Source organism: Vombatus ursinus, unplaced genomic scaffold (genome assembly GCF_900497805.2).
Source record: "Vombatus ursinus unplaced genomic scaffold, bare-nosed wombat genome assembly UNPS02014832.1, whole genome shotgun sequence".
NCBI lineage: Eukaryota > Metazoa > Chordata > Mammalia > Diprotodontia > Vombatidae > Vombatus > Vombatus ursinus.
Genome location: NW_020954610.1, coordinates 76,963,561 through 76,985,079, shown reverse-complemented (window position 1 = coordinate 76,985,079; position 21,519 = coordinate 76,963,561). Strand labels below are relative to the sequence as shown.

The 21,519-nt window shown below is 36.5% G+C and overlaps 1 protein-coding gene across 2 annotated transcripts in view; it reads left to right on the top strand.

Annotated features, from left to right (window-relative positions):
* The window catches only part of LOC114025641 (alpha-catulin-like), a 95,598-nt gene that overhangs the window by 20,361 nt on the left and 53,718 nt on the right, over positions 1 to 21,519 (top strand). For both annotated transcript variants that reach the window (XM_027839110.1, XM_027839109.1), the window contains exons 3-4: positions 7,122 to 7,309; positions 18,647 to 18,766. In XM_027839110.1, the coding sequence (XP_027694911.1) occupies positions 7,122 to 7,309; positions 18,647 to 18,766 (308 nt within the window). The remainder of the gene's footprint in view (positions 1 to 7,121; positions 7,310 to 18,646; positions 18,767 to 21,519) is intronic.

Here is a 21,519-nt window from a genome sequence, read left to right as displayed (position 1 = left end):
ACACAAAAAAAGACAGCCAGCAGAGACTGGGAGAAGGATCACAACAGGGCAACCAGTACAATCCTCTATAAAAGGTCCTGAAGTCTCTAAGTGCTGCTAGAAGGGCCAAACTCGAGAAAATAAGACTATCAGAAGATAACACCAAACACAAGGAAGACCAAGACAAAAAAGAGTAACCTCAGGACAAATAAAAGCAATGTCTTAGATTAAGAAGTGGCCTGGACACAAGGACTTTAAGAATGACTGGAAGAAATACAGGACTTCAAGAGAGGCATAAAAAAGTAAACAGGAAAGAAAAAAAAACTATGTTATTCAATAAGGGCTAAGTGTTTACTTCCCTACTTGGGAAGTTGGTACTTGTAACTCTTGAGAACTGTATCTTTATTAAGACATTTAGAAGGGATATACATAGACAGAGGGTGTGGGTATAAATTGATGTGATGATAAAAAACCTAATTAAGTGGTAGAAAGGGAGATGGGGGAGAAGAAGAAAGGAGGAGGCAGAAAAGGGTACACAAAGATATATTACAGTAGAGAGAAAGAAGGGAGGGAGATAAGCATTGTTTGAACCTTACTCACATCGGATTTGGCTCCAGGAAAGAATAACATACTCAGCTATAGAAATCTAACTTGCTAAATAGGCAGTAGGAGGGAAATGGGGGGGGGGGGCCTGATAGAAGGGAGGGAAGATTGAGAGAGGCAGTGGTCAAAAACAAAACTCTAGTGAGGAGGGAAAGGGACAAAGGAGAAATAAAAGCATAGAAGAGTGGGGGATAGGATGGAAAGACACAAATAGTAATCATAACTGTGAATGTGAATGGGATGAACTCTCCCATAAAACAAAAGTGGATAGCAGAATGGATTAAAAACCATAATCCTACAATATGTTGTTTACCAGAAACACATTTGAAACAGAGGGATACACACAGAATAAAGATAAATGGCTGGAGTAGAATTATTATGCTTCAGCTGAAGTAAAAAAGCAGGGGTAGTAGCAATCCTGATCTCAGACAAAGCAAAAGCAAAAATAGATCTAATTAAAAGGGATAAGGAAGGAAACTACATCTTGCTAAAAGACACTATAGACAATAAAGTAATATCATTACTAAACATATATGCACCAAGTAGTATAGCATCTATATTCTTAGAGGAGAAGTTAAGGGAGTTACAGGAAGAAATAGACAGCAAAACTATACTAGTGGGAGACCTTAACCTCTCCCTCTCTGAACTAGATAAATCTAACCGCAAAATAATCAAGAAAAAAGTTAAGGAAGTGAATAGAATTTTAGAAAAGTTAGATATGGTAGACCTCTGGAGAAAATTGAATGGGGATAGAAAGAAATATACCTCTTTCTCAACGGTATATGGCACCTACACAAAAATTGATCATGTGCTAGGGCATAAAAGCCTCACAGTCCAATGAAGAAAGGAAGAAATATTAAATGCATCCTTTTCAGATCATGATGCAATAAAAATTATATGTAATAAAGGGCCATGGAAAGATAGACTAAAAATTAATTGGAAACTAAATAATCTAATCCTAAAAAATGAGTGGGTCAAACAATAAATCATAGAAACAATCAATAACTTCATCCAAGAGAAAGACAATAATGAGACAACATACCAAAACTTATGGGATGCAGCAAAAGCGGTTCTTAGGGGAAGTTTTATATTTCTAAATACTTACATGAATAAAATAGAGAAAGAGAAGATCAATGAATTGAGCATGCAACTAAAAAAGCTAGAAAAATAACAAATTAAAATTCCACAATTAAATGCCAAATTATACTGAATACTGAAAACTAAAGGAGAGACTAATAAAATTGAAATCAAGAAAACTATTGAACTAAAAAATAAAACAAAGAAGAAAACCAAGTTACCAGTAAAAAAAATGAAAAGGGTGAATTCACCACCGATGAAAAGGCAATTAAAACAATAATTAGGAATTATTTTGCCCAACTGTATGCCAATAAATTTGACAATCTTAGTGAAATGGATGAATATTTACAAAAATATAAATTGCCCAGATTAACAGAAGAAGAAATAAAATACTTAAATAACACTATTTCAGAAAAAGAAATTGAACAAGCCATAAATGAACTCCCTAGGAAAAAAATCTCCAGGACCAGATGGATTTGCAAGTGAATTCTATCAAACACTTAAAGAACAATTAATTCCAATAGTATATAGACTATTTGGGAAAATAGGTGAAGGAGTCCTACCAAATTCTTTTTTTAATACAAATATGGAACTGATACCTAAACTGGAAAGAGTCAAGACAGAGAAAGAAAATTATACACCAATTTCTCTAATGAATATAGATGCAAAAATTTTAAATAAAATACTAGCAAAAAAATTACAGCAACTTATCATGAGAATAATACACTATGACCAGGTAGGATTTATACCAGGAATGCAGGGCTGGTTCAGTTTTAGAAAAACTATTAGCATAATTGACCATATCAACAACAAAACTAACAGAATCATATGATTATCTCAATAGATGCAGAAAAAGCATTTGACAAAATACAACACCCATTCCTATTAAAAAACCCTAGAGAGCATAGGAATAAATGGAGTCTCAAGGGAATTAATGAAAAAAAAATGGTAAGGAAGGGGGCCTAGTAGTACCAGAAGAGTTCATGGCCTAATAAGATGTAGGGAAGATCACAGAAGGTGAAATTGACAATTTTCCATGTATAAAATTTAAAAGTTTTTGCAGAAACAAAATCCAGCTAAATTTAGAAAGGAGGCAGATAATTGGGGTGGGGGTGAATCTTGCAGCAAATTTCTCTAATAAAATCCTAATTTTTAAGCTATAAGAAACTGATTCAAATTTGTAAGATTTGATAAATGGCTAAAGGATATGAACAGATAATTTTCAGATGAAAAAATCCAGGCTACCAATAGGCAAAAAATGCCCTAAATCACTACTAATTAGAGAAATACAGAATAAAACAACTCTGAGTATGTACCTCACACTCATCAGATTGACAGAGTTAACCAAAAAAGGAAAATGACAAATGCTAGAAGGGCTGTGGGAAAATAGGCATATTAATACACTGTTGATAGAGCTGTGAACTGGTCTAGCCATTAAACTGTTGCAAAGCCTGTGACCCAGCTTTACCACAACTAGGTCTCCATAACCCCCAAAAAAACAAAGAAAAAGAAAAAAGACCTATGTGTACAATCTATAGAACGAGAGAGCAATCTACACAATAACAACAATATTGTAAGGACAAACAGTTTTGAAAGACTTAGGAACTCTGATCAATACGTTGAATAACCATGATTCCAGAGTACTCATAGAACATGCTACCCTCCTCCTGATAAAGAATTAAGAATGCAAATTAAGACTTTTTTTTTCCAGGGGTGGTGTTTCAGGGGAATGGCCAATGCAAGAATTTTCTTAGCAGTTTTATATTTCTTGTTTTCTTAGTTGGTGAGGGAGCTGTAGGAGAGAGGCATATCTTTATTTGAAAAAAAAATTTATTTTAAAGAATAGAAGAAATGAAGCATAAGTGCTGTAAGGCAGATAATGCAAATGTTAACCATATTTTCACAGACTCTCAGAGTTGGAAGAGACGTCAGAGACCATCTGGTGATTCTCATTCAACCCACACCTGAACAAAGAATTCCCTTCCACATCCTCTCTGACAAGTCATCATCCAACCTCTGCTTTCAGACCCTCTCCTGATGCAGCTTATTCTATTTTTGCATATTTCTAATTCTTAGGGATTACTTTCCTTATGTCAAGCCTAAATTTGCCTTTGTAACTCCTATCTATTGACCCTCTGGAACCAGCAGCACAAGTCTAATCCTTTTCTACATCTTAGCCCTTCATATACATGAAGACTTTTCCTAGTTCTCCAGAGCTTCTCTTCTCTAGGCTAAATATCCTCAGTTCCTTGCCTTACCAGAGTGTAGTACAGCAGAACTCTTACTACTAACAAGGAAAGACATAGCCAAAGTCATGTAACTAATAAGAGGAACTAATAAGGAAATTAATAAGCCCTAAATGCTGGTTTGAAAATTCTTCATACTGTGTTCTTTTATTGGCATGAATCACTTCTATAAAGTATGCAGCCCAGACAGACTTTAACAACAAACTTCAATAGCAAACTGTAGCCAGCATTTTCTAGAACATCTCTTATTGTGAAGTTCACAGCATGTTAAGTACTAAAGAGGATACAAAGATTAAATCAGACATAGTCCCTGCCTTCATGGAGGTCACAATCATATTAATATGAGGGTTGTGGTGTTCTTCATGACCCTACGCCTGTACTGTCCATGAGCTTTTCTTGGCAAAAATATTAGAGTGATTTGCCATTTCCTTCTCCAATGCCATTTACTTCAATGAGGGTATAACACATATTAACATATAATATTAATACTCCGTAATACATGATGAATGCATAAGAACAGTGCAGAGTAGAGACTACATAAGGTCCCCATGGGGAAGTAGTCTAGTTTGACTGTACCATGGAAAAAAGAGTAATATGAGATTAAACTGGCAATATAGAGTGAAGTCATATTTTGGTGTGCTTGAATGTCAGGAATTTGAAGTTTATCCAGTAGTAGTAGTCATTGAGGAGTTTTGAGGAAAGGAGTGACACAATTAGATCTTTGTCAAAAGAAGGGTAGAAGGATGGAGAGACTGGAAATGGGAAGATAAGTCAGATGGATATTTCAATAGTCCTCATGGATAACAATGAAGGCATGTATTAGAAGGTCAATAATGGGACTAGAAAGGAAGAAGTAGATACTAGGGATATAGAAGCAGTAGGATCTCAACACATGCCAACTGATTAGATATGAGAAGTCAGAGAGGGAAAAGAGATTTACTACAAGCTTTTGAACATGGAAGATTGTAACTATTGGTACTACAGAAAAATGGAAGTCAGAAATCAAGATGAGTTTTAGGGAAAAGATAATTTTGGTTTTGAACATGTTAAGTTGAAGGTGCTGGTGGGGCAGCCTTATCAGTATTAGTTCTTATACTTTCCTGTAGATGTAGGAGGTATGATACTTGAAGCTAAATGGCTAATGAAACCAGGAAATACCTGGAAACTTGCTTTCTTTAAGAAGTCTCTTTTAAAGGAGAACGATATGTGATATTCATTGTATAGCATTGTGCAGGAATCCAGTATAGAGCTGCTTCAAATCTTTGTAGGGGTCATAGTGTCTTTTCTAACTTGGGGTACATGGCGTAGTGGGATAATAGCCTGGTCCAGTGCCCTTGCAGATACGAGTTATGATCAGAAGCTTCTTTTTGACAAGCTTAGATCAGCACTGTAAACTTTTTTTAAAAAGTTCTTGGATTTCTGCATTGTTTGTGATATTAGTGAATAAATAGCTACTTTCATACTGTCATTTTAATCACATTCCAGGCTGTTGTTATTTTTTTTAACATTGTTACCCAAATCCTTCAGAGGTTCATCCTAGATCCATAGCAGCACAAATCATAAAGATTGCTTACCAAGCAAGTTTTTGCATCGGAATGTCACCTCATTGCTCTGACCAAAGACTGACTGTTCTGGTTTTACAGAGACATTCTCTTAAACTTTCACCACTCTCCCCCAAGCTCCTTTCTGAAAGAAGACCCAATGCAAAGTGGCCTTTTCTTTGTATTTTCTATTTGGTGAATGGACCACTTTGTGAAAAATGGGAGTTTAAACGTGAACAGAATGATTTGGGTTAAAGGCAAGGGGTAATGGATTATTTTCGGTACTGTATTCAAGAAAAAAAAATAGCACAGCTAGAAACCTCTGACATTCTATCGTGTTTTAAATGGTCTGTTCATAAAATTCCTTTTTTCAGTTTGTAAGAATGTTCATCTAACACAAGAAAATGCTATAAATATTTGTAACAACATTTTTTTACCTGGCTAAAAAAGGGGTTTTGGGAACAAGTTAAAGTGTAATGTGGTTTTATATAAAAACATCAATTATCTTGTATATTTTGATAAGCAACAGTACCAGCTTTCATTTGTAAAGCAGTTTGTGGCATTGGAGGAAAAAAGGATTCCATGTCTGTTGAAATGACTTATGTTATGAATGCAAAGAGATTAAAATAATAAAGAAACATATTTTTCTTAAAAAAAAGAATAAAAATAAAGGAAAATGATAAATGTTGGAGGGGATGTGAGAAAATTGGAACATTAATGCACTGTTGGTGGAGTTGTGAACTGATCCAACCATTCTGGAGAGCAATTTGGAACTGTGTCCAAAGGCCTATAAAATTATGCAGACTCTTTGATCTAGCAATACTACTACTAGGTCTTTATGTCAAAGAAATCCAAAAAAGGGAAAAGAACCTATTTTTACAAAAATATTTATAGTAACTTTTTTTGTAGTAGCAAAGAGTTGGAAATTGAGGGGATGCCCATCATTTAGGGAAAGGCTGAACAAGTTGTAGCATATGATTGTGATAGAACACTATTGTGCTACAAGAAATGATGAGCAGGCTGATTTCAGAAAAACCTGGAAAGATTTACACGAACTGATGAAGAGTGAAGTGAGCAGAACCAGGAAAACATTGTACATAGTAACAAAAATCTTGTACAATGATGTGAATGACTTGGCTATTCTCAGCAATACAGTGGTCCAAGACAATTCCCAAGGATTCATGATGAAAAATGCCATCCACCTCCAAAGAAAGAACTGATGGAGTCTGAATGTAGATTGAAGCATACTATTTTTCATTTTATTTGTATCATGGTTTTTTTGTTTTCCTTTGGGTTTGTGTCTTCTTTCACAATGTGACTGATATGGGCATATGTTTCGAATGATTCCACACGTATAACCTATATCAAATTGCTTACCATCTCAGGGAGGGATAAGGGGAGGAAGGGAGAAAATTTGGTACTCAACATTTTAAAAAGTGAATATTAAAAATTGGCTTTACATGAAATTGATGAAAAAATAAAATTATTTTTAAAGTCTCTTAAAAACATCTTTTGATATTCACTTTTTAATCATCTTCCTCATAAATGTAAATTAGAAGATGTACAGCTCCATGATTCCCAGGACAGTATAATATTACTGACTCTGATTTAAATATGTTAAGTATATGCTTACCTTTTAAAAATAGTTTTGTTTTTATTTGGGTTTTCTTGACAGGAGAAACAATTGCAGAACTTACAGATGTAACCAGCTTGAATAATGCAGAATCTGATGGGCAAATAACAATTTTTACAGACAAAACAGGAGTCATAAAAGCTGCAAGGTTACTTCTTTCTTCTGTGACAAAAGTGCTATTACTGGCAGATCAAATAGTTATTAAACAAATAATAACTTCAAGAAACAAGGTATTTGACTGTTCTACTCATTTTACAAATATAGCTATGAGAATTGTTCATAAAGTTTCTAGGATTAGTTAATGGTGTATAGTATAGCATAATCTATAGTAAATTAATTTTTTCACTAGCACAATATTTTCTTTAGCATGAGTGATAACAAGTGAAGTGATTCAGTGTACCTTTCATTAAACAATGGTTACTCTCCTTCATTATGTATGGTCTCCTAATAAAAAATGTACTGTGATCAGAGGTGTGCTGGTAAATTAAACATTTCATTGCATATTGAGATATCATTAATATCTTTGGGAATATTCTACTTGATGGTTTCAAGTGGTGTAGACATATCTTCCTTTCTCTTCCAGCTAGGTTTGCAGAATTGCTCCATGGCTCTAAGATTGTTGCTGGCACAAGTACATTTGTGATGGCCTACACCATTCACAAACCGTTTGACCCAGTAAAGACTAGCATTACATTATTTTCTCTGCCACTAATTGTTAGATACTTTTGGACGATGGTTTTTTTTTAAGCTTTCAGGGAGCAAGCATTGATTCATAACATGGCACACAAACTTGTGTGTATGTGTGTGTGTGTGTGTAAATCACTCATTACAATCCCTGGTTTTAAGTAGCTATACTTGAAAAACAAATCTCCACTTGACACTGACAGCTATAAGAGTTTGGTATAAAAGAAACACACACACTCAAAGACTGCCAGACTGGGATTCAGTGGCATACCTGAGTTGAGTACCCAGGTTGTGACCCAGAACAAGTCACCTTCTCTGGCTTCATTTCCCTATCAGTAAAATGAGGGGGTTGGACTCGATGATCTCTAAGGTCCTCTCTGATTTTTACACTTTGTGATAGAGTGAATGCAGGTATCTCCTATAATGTCAACAACTAACTCTCAAAAAAAGTGTGAATAACACATTTTTCATTTTAATCTGTATTACTAACATTTTCCTCTGTCACCTTAAGTCCAAACAACCTATAGTGCTTGCTGATTTCTAAGGCATAAGTATTCACAATAAAAATTTAACAATTAGATCTCATTTGAACTGGTTTTAACATACCCCTTAACTGAAATCAAGTTTTGAACACACAAAAAATTTTCTTTTGAAAAAAAAGTAATACCTTAAATATTTATGATATAGTATTTTAACTTTTATAAAGCCAATTTGTTGAAATTATGGAAGACAAAGGCAGAAGACCAGTTAAATGTGCAGTGAACACCTGCCCATTTTGACAACTGATGAAGACATTGAATGAGAGTTCTGGGACACATGAGCAAAAATACGGAAGACTAGACATTTTTTCTGATTCCTGAAACTTCCCAGACCTCTCCAAAACAGAAATTATGTGCCAGAGATAAAGCAGCATCAGCTGTTTTCATAGTCTAAGACAGACATAATCCAAAAGAAGGTTAAACTAAAATCAGGAACTGATGCTCATGACTGAGTTCACTTAGCACCCCTCCTCCCTCCATGCTACAGGTGGTGAGGCTGCACCAGCAGACCCAAGGACATGATATAAGCTTACATCAGAACCCACCCCTGCAACCCAATCTCATCCCTCTATCTTTACAGTGCCACGGAGACTGCAGTGCTGCCTTTGGAACTTTGCTTCAGCCTTGACAGCCAGGTTGAGCACAGCCCTTTAGGAGCAAAATCCTTCTGGGAGCTGCAACCCAGAAGCACCAGTGTGACAAAGTTCTAAACTGACAGTGCCAAGGAAAATGAGCCCTAAACTGCTGGTGCCAGGCCAGAGAACTGAGGAACAGAGGGAGTAGGACAGGTCATCAGGTCAGGACACTGCGTATAGGGGTAGGGGGACTGTGTAGCACCCTGCCAAGCCTGAAGGAAAGAACACGAAAGTCAGCTGGGTCAGAGACCTAGACTGGTGAACAGTGAATTGCCCAGTGTGGGAGAAGGCTGAGACGCTTTGAGATTCAGCCCCAGGAAACCACAATCAGAAGGGAGGGGGTCACCAAGTGAGTAATAAGAAAAATAAGGAGGGGAGAAAAGACTAAAAGTACCAGAGATTTCAGGAATAAAAAAACTCAAAAGACCTTGAACAAAAACAGATAAAGGATAAACAGGATAAACAGTAACAGCAGAAGTAAATATGGCCTCTAGGTAAACAAGTTCAGGCATCTATGAATAAATACTGCAAAGTAAAGGAAAATGATCTAATACTTGATGAGACAAAGGACCCTGTGGAAGTTGAAGAGAACATGGAACCACAACACACCATTCCTGAGTGGTTTAAAAAAGAAATAAGAATTCTGAGGGCAGAATTTATATCCTGCACAGCAAAAATGAACAGAATAGAAAAACTTGAAACTGCAATGGCAAGCCTCACGAAAGAAAGAAAAGAATGTAAATACACAGAAGTAAAGGAAATCTTAGAAGAGAAGACAAAAAAATTAAAAGAAAATATTCTCACAATGCAAGCAAAACATACTGATCTGGAAGACAGGGTATGCAGAGACGACCTAAATATCATAAGTCTCAGGACAATAGGACAGGACAAAAAAGCCTTACCAGCATAATGAAGGAAATAATAGTAATAATAAAAAAAAAAAAGAACTACCCAGAACTTCTAAACATAGAAAATGAAATTCCAGTTGGAAGAATTCACTAATCACTCCAAAAACCAAAGCAAACAAACAAACAAAAAAGGCTGGACACATAGTGGTTAAATTTAACAATTCAATTGAGAAACAAGTTCTGTAAGCTATCAGGGGAAAAACCTTCAAATACAAAGAAAAGGGCATTCAAATAACTCCAGTCTTTTCTGCACTTATTAGGAAAAAGAGGAGGGAATAGAATATGTTTCAAAAAGCAATGAAGCTCAGAATGCTGCCCAGGGTAACCTATCCTGCAAATCTGAGCTTAACTATACAGGACAAAAATGGATGTTCAGTAATAAAGAAGAATTTCAAACATTTTTAGAAAGAAGACAGAACTAAAGAGATTATTCGCCTCTTGAACATCCCAAACAACAGAAATTCTGCAGGAGTGAATAAATGCAATAGGCAAAGACAGTAACAGCAACAGAGTGACAACAGAGAGACAAGTAAAGATTTCTTTCTAAATGTATACAAGGAGATGGGTGAAGGTAGAATTCTGGTAGAGGTAACAGTGAAGAAGCTGGGGGTATTAGGACAAAACATGGTGACACCCTGTCTATAGGTGAATGTTTCTGTTGTGGGACTATGTTACAACATGGGAGGTTTCATAGAAGTGGGGGGTGGGGAGTAGGGTGATAGAGAGGAGTGATGGGGTGGGGTTAAATTGAGGGCTGGCAATGCAGGGAAGGTGACCTTTGTAGTCTCACAAAGAGAAGGGGAGTGGATGAGGAGGAGTTGGGAAAGATTAAAGAGGGAAGGAAGGAAGGAAGGAAGCCTTACTTTGGGTGAAGTTCCAATAATTAGTGCTCCTATGGGTGAAGAGAGGTGGTTAGCAAAGGGAGATGAGGACCTTATACTGGATGAGGCCTAGGGGATTTGGTGCTTGAAAAGTCTATTGTGTCCTGGGAGGGTGTACATTGGAACCCCTGGTGGCAGCTACCTTTTGGGGGAGTGGGAGAGCATGGCCACAGGGAGATTTACAGGCAAATGTAGGGGGAAAAAGTCAACAAGAGAAAGTATGGATCAGTGGTGGCCTGCGTAATCATGGACTTGGTGGGAGAGTGCCTTACCATGGGGCAATGTCCTTTCTGACATCTGCAATAATTGGCATTGTTCTGGGAACGAGACAATGGGAAAAAGAGAATCTGTGCAGCAAGTCCTATAAAGGAGTAGCAGAAGGTGCCTAGAGGGCACAGCCTAGAACAGATACTTTGGAAGCTTTGATTACATGAAGAATAGGAGGGAAAAGAGAGAAAGTAGATAATTATAGGGGTCATGAATTAGAGAATGAATATCTAGAATAAACAGAAAGAGAATATGAATAATGAAGAGAGTAAGGATTCCTTTTTGGAAAGGAGTGCAGAAAATGAAATTTAAAAACTAAGGAACTAGACTAGTTGAAGGGGAAATCTACTTGACTAACTGAAAAGAAAAAAAGGAAGGAAGAAATATATATACAGATAAAAGGAGGAAAGAAAAAGGAACCACAAATCATAAAGGGAAAATGGTATGAAATGAGAAGAGATCAGAGGTGAGAGGAAGAGAGCCAGTGGGAACAGGGCTCCCTTAAAAAAAGATTAAAGTAGCTGAAGGAACATAATACTATTTTTACAGCAGAAGAGGGAACTTGAAACTGAAAAGCTTCTGCACAGACAACATTAATACATAAAGGATAAGAAGAGACGTGGTCAAATGGGGGGAAAAATCTTTGTGTTAAATTTCTCTGATAAGGGTTTTGTATCCTAACAGTCAATATTGGAATGGTTGTGGAAAGATAGGCACACTAATACATTGTTGGTAGAGTTATAAAATAATATGACCATTTTGGAAAGAAATTTGAAATCATGCAAATAAAATAACTGAATTATCCATGCCCTTTGAGCCAGAGACTCCATTACTGGGCTTATACCCCAAGGAAGCCATTGATAAGAAAAAAAAGTCTCCATATACACCAAAATATTTATAGTAGCATTTTTTGTGATAATTGAGAATTGGAAGCAAAGTAGATGTCCATCAATTAGGGAAAGGCTAAACAACTTGTGGTACATGAATGTAATGGAATATTGCTGTGCTATTATGTGTGTGATGAATACAGAGAAGCATGGAAAGATCCATTAGAATTGATGCAGAATGAAGTAAGCTGAGCCAAGAAAACAATATACTACAACAGTGTAAATGGAAAGAACAAACCACACTAAAAAGCCAAAAGTAAATGTAACAAAACTATTAAGATCAAGTAGGACTCAAATGAAGAGATATGAGAAGATACCGCCAACCTAACCCTTTGTGGAGGTGAGAAGTCCAGATGTGTTACACATTAAGCATGTTTGTGGACTTTTTCAGTATATCAAACAGTTGTACTGACTTTTTTTTATCCTCTCCAAAAAGTATTATTTGTCATATGAGATGGTTCTTGGGGAAGGGCAGCAAGATGGATACATGGGATACTATGATAATGTAAAAAACAGAATATATCAATTAAAAACTTATTTAAAAAAACATTGATTGAATCAACATTTTTATTCAAGACAGAAGCGAAAATTTATCATACTTGGAACTATACTTACCATTTATTCGTGATGATAAAAATTTGTGTATGCTGGGCTCCCAAATATTAATGGATTACCATAAAACTTGGAGAATAGCCTGCAGACCTATTTTGTTCAACAGAATTGAGCTGAAAATTTGCCTTGCCTTGACCACATTGTGATCAACCTGTAATCATAGTGGCTGTCCATCCAATAGAACTCTCCAGGGGTCACCATGAACCACAAAGTTGAAGTTTGCCTCAGCTGGCAAGGTGATGGTAATATCTTTTAGAGATCAAAGTTTTTTGCATGTTGAATTCATTTAAACAAAATTACATCTAGTGAGGTCAAAATAATTGTCAAAGAAGGCATTCTGGGTGACTTAGAGCAGGCCTAATGTTCTTGTATGATAGTTTGTCACATTGGGACATGACTAATAATGGGACAAGACTGGAAAACGAGTTTCAGATCCTGAAGTTCTAACTGGTCAGGAAGAGTCTAGAAGATTGCAGGTCAAGGCGAATATAATGAGGAACAGTGAAACTGATTCAAGTCTGAAAGGCCAGACAGTCCAAAAAAACAGTTTGAGTCGAGGTTTAAAATCTTAACTTAGCATAGAAACTGTTTAACTCCTTCCTCAAGAACTTGCTGGGTGTGGGTAGTTTGGTACTTGGATACACCAATTATAGTCAGAGGCTTGCAGGTGATTCTTGCTTCTGTGTGAGCTGGGGATAAAGGTGCTAGAATTATCTCATAGTATCTCCCATCAGGAGGTGTGCTTACCCTTTTCTTTAGGTCCCTAGATTGTTGAAATACCTCTGAATGAAGACCAGATTTTTGCAAGAGTATGAATTTGTTCCATTTTTTCCTAATATCAGTCTTTGCTAATTTATTCCTCCCAGTCAGATAATAAAACATCTCTAAATCCCTTTCTAATTTAGGATACAGTACACACGATATTCTTTGAACAATCACCGAATGAATAGGGGGACTCATTTCACCAGAGCAAGAATTATCTCAGTTGGGTTTGAAAAAGAAGACCTGGAATGCCAAGTAAATCTTGAATCAGTCAGGTCATATAAACTCGGTGATAAAGTTAAGGGAATCTACTGTACAACAAAATAAATGTGAAGTTAATGGTCATGTTTGGCAGGGAGCATAATTAGTTGGATGGTATCCAACCAATTCTTATTTCTTTTGGAAAATAAGAGTTGTTTTGGAAAGAGTTCTTTTGGAAAATAAGTGTTGGCAGATTGCCTGGCCTTTGTCATCTTGTTTGAACTTCACAGTCTGTTGGCTCAAGTAGATATTCATTGTGTACAGATGATCTCCCAAAAAGTAATAACCCGGACTGCTGTGACAGACTCACACAAAAGATCAAAGGATGATAGATTTAGTGCTGGAAAGTTATCTAGTCCAATCATCTTCATTTTACAGATGAGGAAAACAGGTACAGTAAAGTTACATGACCTGCTCAAAAACACACAAGTAGTAACTGAGAGAGCTAGGATTTGAACCTAGGTCTTCTGACTCTGGACTCAGTGTTCTTTCCACTATACCACCCTATAGAATCCCAGAGTTGAAAGGAACTTCATCAATTGAGTTCAGCTCCTATCTGAACATGATTCTTCTACAATCAGCTGCTAGATTATCTCCAGTATAGATAGGAAGAGGTAGTTAAATTCAACAAAGGTAGACTACGACATTTTCTGAGCAAGATAACCTTTTATTAATGGGCACTACTTGCTAATAGATTGAATGGGCATCTCCCTTTTTATGGTTTTTGGGAAGTAATTAACAAAAAACAGGACTTCAAAGATGGCGAAAAATACAGTTGGTTGTAGAGTTTGCACCATTATGATGGTTAAGGACAACATGATTGGTTACAGAGTTGAAGTATGGGGAACAATGTGATTGGTTGGAAGTTGGGAATGAGGGCCTAGCAACAACCCCTTCCTTCCCTTCTGTGACTAAGAAATGTTCATTATTTGAGTCCACTTGCAATGTCAGAGATAATGAACCAGACTTCTTCGGATAGTAAACCAGACATCCATAAATCTGACAGATAAACTATTCCATGCTCTCTTAATTTGCTTATGGTATCACCCTCCATGTGTAAATCATGTACTCATTTTCACCTTATCCTGGTATACAGTGTGGGATATTGGTCTATACCTAGTTTCTGCCATACTGTTTTCTACTTTTCCCAGCATTTTTTGTCAGATCACAAGTTTTTGTTCCAAAAGCTTAGGGTTTATCATTTACTAGATTACTATGGTCATTTACTATAATGTAATTTGTACCTAATGTATTCCACTAATCCAGCACTCTATTTCTTAGCCAGTATCAGATTGTCTTGATAATTACCGCTTTATAACACAGTTTGAGATCTGGTACAGCTAGACTACCTTTTTTCACATTTTTTGTCCTTGATTCCCTTAATATCCTTGAGTTTTTGTTCTTCCAGATGAATTTTGTTATTATTTTTTCTAGCTCTATAAAATAATTTTTGATAGTTTGATTGGTATGGCACTGAATAAATTAATTTAGGTAGAATTGTCATTTTTATTATTTATTCAGCCTACCCATGAACAATTAATATTTTCCAATTGTTTAGATTTGACCTTATTTCTGTGAAAAGTGTTTTGTATTTGTGTTCATATAGTTCCTGGGTTTGTCTTGGCAGATAGACTCCCAAGTATTTTATATTGTGTATAGTTAGAACATAGCTATTTAAAATGTAAGTTGCAATGTATTTTTTTCTTGACTTTGAAACTTCACTGATAGCACTTCCAAATCAGTTTCTTTCTAATCAGCAAAATGACCTTTCTCTCTTAGCTGCAAAGCAATAAATATGTCTGTAGCATTGACAATTAGGTTCTTAAGTTCCTTAAAACAAATTCCAAAGAATATTAACTCAAGGCCCACCCAGATATTTCAGCATTTATAAAAACATTCCAACTGCAATTTAGAGATTCACAGTAAAGAACATAAAATTGAGTCACAAACCAATTATGTCCAAATCTATAAACTGTAACCTTTTAATACAAATAGGACATATAACAAACACAAAACAGAACACACAAAATTATTCCTAACAGGATACTTACCACACTCTCTTCCCTGGAGAAAATCTGACTGGTTAGTATTCAGGTGAAGAGCAACATATTCCCTAATAAAAAACTCTCCCTTTGTGGGGAAAAAAATTCACCGACGCCCAGAAGAGGGGAGATTCTCCCTGATCCCACCCCTGCCATAAACTGTTGTGAGTGAAATTCAACAGTAGTAGATAGAGGCACATTTTTATTTTATTTTTTATTAACAGGGTTTCTGCCTACCAATAGAATGGGAAAATGTTTTGCCTTATTTAGCCAAAAGACTGAGCAGAAGAACAGTTTCCCTTTTAAAGTTTTTAGGGAGTAAAGGACAAAGAACAGGACTTTGAAGATGGGGAAAGAATACAGTTGGTTACAGAGTTGGCAGCATCATAGGGGTGAGGAAAACATGATTGGTTACAGAGTTGAGGTGTGGGAAACAATATGATTGGTTGGAAGTTGAGAATGAGGGCCTAGCAACAACCCCATCCTTCCCTTCTGTGACTAAGAAATGTTCATTATTTGAATCCACCTGCAAGGTCAGAGTTTGTGAACCAGACTTCTTTGGATAGCAAACCAGACATCCTTGAATGATAGTTTGGTGGTATAAAAATACTAGACTAGACTCCCTGGTGTCCACATGTATTCCTCAAAGATAGCAGATTTCCATGAGGCAAGAAGAGAACAGTGATTAGCAGGAGAACAAATGTCTGCACTAAGTTCAGAGACCATTGCTTAGGTAATTACAGGACAAAATCAATGAATTGTAGATAGGATAAAAAAAATATGTAATCAATTTAACCTCCTCAGTAAATTTCAACACGGAACGTGGAGTATCACCCTGGGGCAAGTGACTGGATTTTGCTTTAGTTCTGGCTTTGTGGAACTTAAGCTCCTTAAGGGGCTTATGCTATGTCCTTTAGGATTCTTATGTTCAATGGTCTGCATCTGGAAATAGGCAGGATTTCTTAGGATCACAGGATTTAGAGCTAAGCAGGACCTGAAAGATCACCCCTGCTTTGCCTACCTTACCAAGTGGTTGGGAGTATCTAGTGAGGTATATAAAAGTTCCTTTTATGTTCTTGAACCATGTACAATTCTAAGGTTTTTATTATTATCCTTGTTAGGGTGGGAAAGGACCTTAAGAAGCAACCTAGCCCATTAGTATAAGGCAGCATTCAAACCATTCCCAGGAACACAGCCACTTGTCCTGCACCTTACAAATATTCAATTCTTTCCTTCCCCACCCCTGCTCTTTCTGTTCAGATTATCTACCTGAGGAAAGAAGAAGTTGAGCGGAGGGGCAAGGGGAGACTCTTATTTGTGAAGACCTAGAGGACTTTGTGCCTGTGTAATGAATTCTGACTTTTCCTATAGCTTTTGAAAAATTGCACTGACTCTAGCAATGACTGTGGCTGCTACTACAGAACTCTAATCTGGGCATAAATGTTTCAGAATGCTTCTTAATTCTGTGCATTCTGACAAGTGGAGGATTATCAGAATGTTCCTGCAGGGGGCTATAGCATTTTGCACAAACCCCAGTTCCTTGCCATTGTACTGTTGTGATAAAACTGACTAGGATTGAAGTCATGGTAATGTTGGGGCACTATATTCCTTTGTCTCATTTAAGAACAGCTTCCTAGGAAGTCAGAAATTGGTATGCACCTGGTTTTTTCCATTAACTATTATGTAGCAAATGGATTCTGTGGCAAGACTGTGGGATTTGCGCAGAAAATGTTGGTTCCCTGCTGTAGGTCAAGAGAAATGTAGATATTGTATCTTTATGCATGTGGGAGGTGTTGTCCCCTTTCCCATTCATAGCACACCTTTTCATTTTGGTTTCCAAACACATAGGTAAGAATAAAGTTAAACTGATCAAAATAGACAGGGCCCACCAATCTTGATAGGTATTTAGTTAGGTGATGATTTGAAGGTGTACTTGATTTCAGTGTGTTCTGATAATGTGACCAACCTTTAAAAGTAGCTTTTATTTCTGAAAGTTCCCTGACCCAAATAGTTATGTTTCTACTCCACAATAGTCATTTGATAGGGTATAAAGTGAGTTTTATGAAGGATGATTGTGTAATTAGAGCCCATTTAAAAGACATGCCTTTTTTTAGTTAAATCATATTAGGAGTCATAATTTTTGGAAAAAGTTAATTTAAGCACAGCTGGGTTTTGTTGTTTCAGAGAAATTAATGCACCATATGCAAATGGATTAGTGTTTTTTGGTTCATAGTGATGTATACCTTAGTCTACAAAGCCTCTGAGAATTCTAGCTGAGGCAAAAGCTACAGGTATATACTACATCCAAGCACTGACCAACACTGACCCCTGGAGCAGTGTCTGGAAGTGACTGTAAGACCAAGGTTAGAGGGAAGACATCAGGGCCCTGAAGCATCAAAGGAGTTTCCCCTCCTTGCACATGCTTTGGCCACATCTGTTCCCAATATATGTACCTCTCCTCATAAGCACCCTGGCCACACATGATCTTTACATATCTTTCCCTCTATTTGTGACCTGTATGTGTGCTTATCTCTCCCTAATAATGTTGAGTGTATTTGTGGGATGTGCCCCAGGTTTATGGGGGAGATATTTTGTTATTACTTTCTTACTTTGTCATTTAAATGCCATTACTTCGAGCTAATTGCAGCCTTTGACTGTTAAAGGTAAACACATTAGTGGGAGCTCATGGACTATAGTTTTAGTAATGCACACCTACATAGTACTATGAACCCAGGGTAGTTCTCCAGGACACCTGACTGGTAAATGCAGGTTGGGGGTGGTGATGGAGGTGTCCCTAGAGTGCTACATTGTAGGGGTGACTCAAGTTGACTGTCTCAAAATGGGACTACCTTCTTTTTAAAGACTCCATAGACAGAGCTGACCTTAAGTCAACCAGTCTCTGAGAGGGTCCTGTTGCCTCTATCCAGAGGCCAGAGCCCTAACATATGATCAGTTTGTTTAGTAAATTTCCCAGTTTGATCAAGAATTACCCTGATTTACTTCCTTTAAAAACATACTTTTTAAAAAAAATTAATCTTAGAGTTAATCTGATTACTATTAAGATTATAAGATTATGTTTTGTTTTATAGGTCCTTGCAACTATGGAACAGCTGGAGAGCGTGAGGAGTTTTCAGGAGTTTGTGCAAATATTCAGTCAGTTTGGAAATGAAATGGTAGAGTTTGCACACCTAACTGGAGACAGACAAAATGTGCGTATTTTCAAGGTCTTAGAAATTAATAGTAAAAAAGCAGAATTTACTTTTATTTTCAGGTGAAATTATATTCTTTTCTAAGTGAATTATGTGCCCAAACTTTACTGGAACCCTTTATTTATATATGTCTTTGAGAAATGAGTCAGGATGAAGCAGATAAATAGCTGTGCTTTGTTTTTCCCACAGGAATGTGTAACAATTATGTGTATTGTGTGTGTGTATATATATATATATATATATAAAAAACTTTTTAATAAATAGTTGTTACGTACCGAGGCCAGTCCACAAATGCCTGAAGAATGTTATTCAAAATACCATACACTTTAAATTTGTTCATTCACCTAATATTTATTCAATAGAGGATAAGTGTTTCAGGTAGAGATTGGATTAGACATGAGATTTGATCAATCAAACTCTAAGCTTTGATGATTCTTTGAGTGCTTTTCATTATCATTTGTAATACTAGCTCGCATTTATATAATGCTTATTTTATTTTATCCTCACAATAACTCTGGGAGCTAGATGTTACTATTATCCTCATTTTATAGATGAGGAAACTGAATCTGATAGAGGTGAAGTGACTGCCCAATTGAATGTTGTCGTACAACTAGTGTTTGAGGCCTCAGGTGTTTTAGATTCCAGATCCAGCATTCTATCTGCTGGGCCACCTACCTGCCTAGCATACACTTTAGTTTTCAGTGAAAAGATTAATAATTAGAGAGGAAAACAGCAAAAATCCAATGTGAAATAATTTTTATTGATGTTAACTACTCATACCAGAGGAAAAGCAGGTGAAGGACTAGAGGTGCAAAATAAGGTATGCGTTTTCAGTGGTCACTATATTGAATTATTTTACTTACATATACTTATTTGTTATGGAAACAGGAAGTTAGAGGGTACTGATGGAGATTCAAAAAAATAGAAAGAAAAGGGCATCAGTGAAACATTATGAAAATACACGTAAGAAAAAAGGCTCAAAAGAGGATACAAACAGGGAAATTTTGTCATTATCTTGTTAAATTTATTTATTTTTATTTTTTTAAGATTCTTTTTTTTTATAAAATTTTGAGTTCCAAATTTTCTCCCTCCCTCCTCCCTAAGGTGGCAAGCAATTTGATATAGGTTGTATATGTGCAATCATGTGAAACATATTTCCATATTAGTCATATTTTAAATTTAATAACTTCTTAAAAAATTATGTAGAACAAAAAAGTTCATAGTTTGATATAGTCTTCTTTTTTTGTCCTTTCCCAAAATGTTCCTATGTATTGATTGTTAACATCACAAATAAAAAAGAAAATTTAAATTAAAAAAATATTATATATAGTTCAATGGATATTCAGATGGGGATTTCTGAGTACTATTCAAAGAAATTCTTTACACCTAACTATCAATCAGTACCATCATCCCAGGGAAGTTTGGGGATGAGCAGGAGGGTAAAGAGAAAGAAAAGATGGGCAAAGCAGTGTGCATCTGGATGCCCATGAGTTGGATCTTTCTAATGCAGGTAGTGCCTTCATAATTAAATCCACAGTCTATGAAGAAGGAGCAGCTGGATGGCAGTGGAGAGAGTGCTGGGACTGGAGTCAGGAAGGTTCACCTTCCTGAGTTCAAATCTGTCCTCAAACACTTATTAGCTGTGTGACCTGGGTCAAGACACATAACCCTATTCTCAGACTCCTCATCTGTAAAATGAGCTGAAGAAGGAAATGGCAAACCACTCTAGTATCTTTGCCAAGAAAATCCCAAATGGGGTGACAAAGAGTCAGACACGACCAAAACAACTGTTCCCTCAGACCTGGCATGTTGTCCCTCTTTACCTCAGCTTCTTAGAATTCCTAGCTTCCTTCAGTACTCAACTAATATCACCTTTTGTAGAAAGACTTTTCTCAGTCTGCCCCACCACACACCCAGCTACTAATGCTTTGTGTACATATATATGTACCTATTATCTCCCTAATTAGAGTGTAAACTCCTTGAGAGCAGAGAATTTCTGCTATTTCTTTGCATTCTTGGTGTTTTAGCAGAGTATCTGTCATATACTAAGTGTTTAGTAAATGCTTATTGATGGAATTGATTCATTTTGAACTGGTTGACTGACTGGGCCCAAATAAAAGTTGATAATGTTGCGATATCAGCTTGGAAGGAGTGACCAGAATAGCCTTGGACCCTGGGTTCTTCAGTATTTTGACTAGGATTTGGTTGAAAGAGTAGATGGCATGGTTGCCAAATTTGCATATGATATGGAACTTTGAGGAATAGGTACCACATTGGATGATTGATGGGGTCAGGAGGTACAAGCTAGAAATATGAGCCAATTTGAATAAGGTGATAGATGGGCTTTGAGTTTTAGACTGGACCTGTGATTTCATTGGTATAAGAGATTCCTCATGAGGATACTCCCTCTACCACAGCAGATCAGCTCCTTCTTCATAACTTAGAGCCTGAGAGAATTGCCTTGGCCAACATCACACAGCTGGTTTTTGTCCCAAGCAAGATTTGAACCCAGTTATTCACTGTGTCATGTTACCTCTATGGGTGAAAGTTAAGGTCCAAAATACCACTACTTGGTCTGTATCCCAGAGAGATCAAAGAAAAAGGAAAAGACACATATGCACAAAAATATTTATAGCAGCTATTTTTATGGGGTCAAAGGATCAGAAATTGAGGGTACGCCCATCAATTGGAGAATGGCTGAACAAGTTGTGGTATATGATTGTGATAGAATACTATTGTGCTATAAGAAATGG